At 47.5% G+C, this 4,130-nt stretch overlaps 1 protein-coding gene across 1 annotated transcript; it reads left to right on the top strand.

Annotated features, from left to right (window-relative positions):
- Positions 1-1,138: 1,138 nt before the first annotated feature.
- On the top strand, positions 1,139-2,569 carry PCYB_074260 (hypothetical protein; the record flags this gene model as incomplete). The annotated part of the gene is made up of 1 exon (XM_004221824.1): positions 1,139-2,569. A coding segment is annotated over one exon (1,431 nt), but the record flags the coding sequence as incomplete, so codon positions are not given.
- Between the last annotated feature and the right edge of the window lie 1,561 nt (positions 2,570-4,130).

Genomic DNA, 4,130 nt, shown 5'->3' on the forward strand with positions numbered 1-4,130 from the left:
AAATAAAAAAAAAAAAAAATATTTTTTCGAAAAAGGCTTTGTTCTTAAAGCATATAATTAAAGAGAGTGATTTTTTTTATGCATAGCTTTTTTCGTTTTGGCAAATTTAGTGGAACGGAGAGGGGATGACCCCTGTCTTGTTGTAGACAAGTGAAAGGGGAGTCGTGTTAACGCGAGGAGGTGCTGGGCGCACGTGCAAATGTTCACAAGAAGGGGTGCATATGCATATGTATAAGCGTGTGCGTGTAAACGCGTGACCCTAGGCAGAAGCGAGGGAGCACCCGAGGAGTAGCGGAGAGTGCCCTCACTCAGGAAGCCACAAGCCCGGCATGGAAAACAGGGAGGGAAGGAAGCCCAACCAACGAGTGCAGTCCAGGGATCGAAGAAAAAAACGCCATGCAAGTGAAGAGGGAAAACTCCAAGAAGCCATGGTACTTGCACCTAGAAAAAAGCGAAATAACTTTTTTTCGATTTAATCGAGGAGGACCTAACTTGTGGGTTTAAAAGAAAAATTAGCTTGGCCACTCTGGGCAGTGCAGACGGGTCGCCCGGCGAGGTGCACGAAAATGCGTTTAAGAGGGTCGCGGTAAAGAGGGAGCAACCGGGGGGCAGTGAAGTGGGTACCGAAGTGGGTGCCGAAGTGGGTGCCGAATTGGGTGCCGAATTGGGTGCCGAATTGGGTGCAGAAGTGGGTACCGAAATGGGTGTCGAAGTGGGTGCAGAAGTGGATGCCGAACTGGATGCCGAACTGGGTGCCGAACTGGATGCCGAAGTTTGCACCGAGTCGGAAGAGAGCCAAGAAGGGGAGGATGATTACTCAGAGGGATTGTTCCACGTGAGGGGCGAGAACGAGCAGAGTGCCGCGTTCAGCGATGAGCACTCGTTTGATGAGCACCTCCACGGGGATTTGTGCAGAGGAATGACTATAAGCGGTGTGCAAAGCGGCAGTGTGAAAAGAGGCAGTGTGAAAAGAGGCAGTGTGCAAAGTGGCAGTGTGCAAAGTGGCAGTGTGAAAAGAGGCAGTGTGCAAAGTGGCAGTGTGCAAAGCTGCAATGTACAAAGCGGCAATGTGCAAAGATGCTCCGACGAAATCGAACCCTCCAACTACGTGTATCGAAAAGAATCATCCAAATTAGCCATGCGGTGCACGCATTATAAAAAGCCATACAACTTATTGCTGTACCTGAACACCTTCTTAAGAGAGCTGACTTGTAACAAAAAAGATGCAGTGGATCGTTTATTAAAGTCATTTAATCGGAAACGATTTAATAATAAGAACAACAAAGGCATGCGAAATAATTTCAAGGCAGACTTGTACAGGGTAGTGATACATACGGGGGGCATCCTTTCCTTTAAATTGCTAAAAAATAACAACGAGATTGGGAAAAAAACATACTACATGAATGAGGAGTTACTGCACTTAGAAATTAATAATATTTTAGGGAAGAACTACCCCTTGAAGTACATTTTTTATATGAATCAGGAGGTGCGTGATTTTCAGAGAGTGGTTATGCCTTTGGAATTGAGAAGCGATAAACCCATTACATGTGGTATGGTACTTGATTTTGACTACATGGGTCATTCCTTCGAAATGAATGAACAGAGGCCCATGAAGCTGGTGGACTTGGTTGTGATGCTAGATAAGATTTGCGAGCTCCTTCGCGAGAACTGCACCGTGATTTATGTGCACTACGCGGGGGGGTGCACCCACCAGGGGGAGGCAAACCATGCGTGCGCGGCAAACTATGCGTGTGCGGCAAACCATGCGTGTGCGGCAAACCATGCATGTGCGGCAAACTATGCATGTGCGGCAAACTATGCATGTGCGGCAAACTATGCATGTGCGGCTGAGTTGATTCTCCCGCACTCGCGACGCACAGCCAAGGACACGGTCAACGCGCACCGGGGGCATGCATGCAGGCACAGAAAGGCATACGGCTACCTCTTCGACGACCTGGAGAGCACGCTCAAGTTGTTCGAGGAGAGAAACATAAAGGTGGTGATTAGGACGAGCGAGTCGGCGGAGGAGACCGATGCGGCGAAAGGGGCAGGAGGGGCAGATACATCGCATTCGTCGAGTTTGTCCCGTTCGTCCAGTTCGTCCAGTTCGTCTCTTTCGCCCCGTTTGCCCCGTTTGCCCCATTCGCCGCATTGGTCGCACTTGCCGCACAGGTCGCACCCCTCGACTATCGCGCATGCGTCGCGCAAGAAAAAAAAAAACTCAATAATGAAGGACATCGAGCAGTTATTTGAAAACCCCTACGTCGACAATGTCATTCTCCTGTGCAATGACGTGGATGTAATATCCTATTGCTACCATATTCGCCACAAAATTAATTACAAAAATGGAGAAGCATGCATGAAGGAGGCATACACCTTTCGATTCATGAAACCAATTCTAATATATTCCTTCTTAAATAATTTGCCAATTAAAAATGGAAAAATATATCCTCATCTAAAGCTGGACAGGTTTTGCTACATGACCTTTATCATTACAACGTATCTCTTAAGGTGTCAAGGTAGGAATCTCCAGAAGGTAGCCACAGAAAGCGATTTTAATGTAGCCCTGGTGGGGGAACTAATTAGGAAATATAACAGTGAGAATAGCAAGCTAAAGAAGAGAATGGATATTTTACTTCTTGATGATTTATTGTACAAGGTGAAGGAGAAGGGGAAGACGAGGGGGAAGGCGAATGCTAAGACGAATGCGAGTGCTAAGACGAATGCAAATGCTAAGGCGAATGCGAAGGCGAAGACAGAGATTTGTGTGAATGCGAAGACGAAGAAGGCGGATGCGGAGGTCTCCGTTTCGGACTTGCTGCGCAGGAGCTTTTCTCCAGTGTACTACCCCATGCACTACTACTTGGAGGAGTCCTGACGGGGGGCACTCGCGCCGCCTTTTCCCCTGAGCACTTTTTTAAATAATTCCCCGATCAGTGCGCTGCATGCGTAGCTGCATGCGTAGTTCCATGCTTAGTTCCATGCTTAGTTCCATGCGTAGTTCCATGTTTGTGTTCTTCCCTGCATGCGCAGTTCCATGTTTGTGCGCCCCTCCGCATGGTGTTTCTGTTCCCCCACACACACTTCCTTCGCGCTTGATGTGAGCGTGCTACCACCACAGCCGCGATGCGGGGCCACCATATGATTATTTCCACCATTTGTCCCAATCTATGCATGCACACCAAGCTGATTTTCATCCCCCCCGCGTAGAAAATATCAACAGAAGCGTTGTTGCTAGTTGTTTCTAGTTCTTGCGCGAGTTTGTGCATTCGTACAACCCCTTTTTTTTTTTTTACATGTATGCGCTAGAAAAGGGAAAGCTTTAATGGGAATCTGTTTGCAGTTTCCCCCAGCGCTCGAGTGATTCTGTTTTTTGTTTAGAAGTGAGATTTCATTCTGTCAGGAAAAGGGAAAAAAAGGAAAAAAGGGAGAGTCTCCTGCACGCGAGGTTTACATATATGTATGCATGTATTTTTTTTTTTTTTCCCTATCATGTGTTTTTTTTTTTTCCTCATGGTGTGCTTCTTTTTTTTTTTCATCCCCTGCGCGTTGCAGTTTGCATGATGCGCTCTGCATTTTTCATTTATTTTATTTTTTTGTGATTTTGACGTGTACTCAGTAAAACCGGACTTGGACGTAATCGATAGAGTGGTTGGCAGGTGGGTGGTTGTCGCTGCGATCGGTGGCCGCACCGATTGGCGGTCCCCCGAGTGGCGACTTCCACGCTCTGCGGCCATTTTCAAACAACTTTCCTAAAAAAAGACCAAGTGGCACCTGAAGGGTAAGTCCTGGGGACGCGATCGATCACAACGCCCCTGCGGGTGCGACGAGAAAGCGGAGCAGCAAGGGCTCAGCATGGTAGGCCAAGCGTTGCACATGATGGCAGCGGTGGAAGTAATGGTAGCAGCGATGGAAGTAATGGTAGCAGCGATGGTAGCAGGGGTGGTAGTAATGGTGGCAGTTGCGGAGAACCGCATGTGCATGTGCAGGAACACTAACTCGAACGCGCACATCACGCAAACGTGCACACATGCATACACATTTGCTAACATGGGAGGGGAAAAAAAAAAAAACAGTAAAACTTTTGTGCCGAACAAACTGCAAAAACTAGATGTATAAATGAAAAAATG

This window comes from Plasmodium cynomolgi, chromosome 7 (genome assembly GCF_000321355.1).
Source record: "Plasmodium cynomolgi strain B DNA, chromosome 7, whole genome shotgun sequence".
In the NCBI taxonomy this organism is placed as follows: Eukaryota; Apicomplexa; class Aconoidasida; order Haemosporida; family Plasmodiidae; genus Plasmodium; species Plasmodium cynomolgi.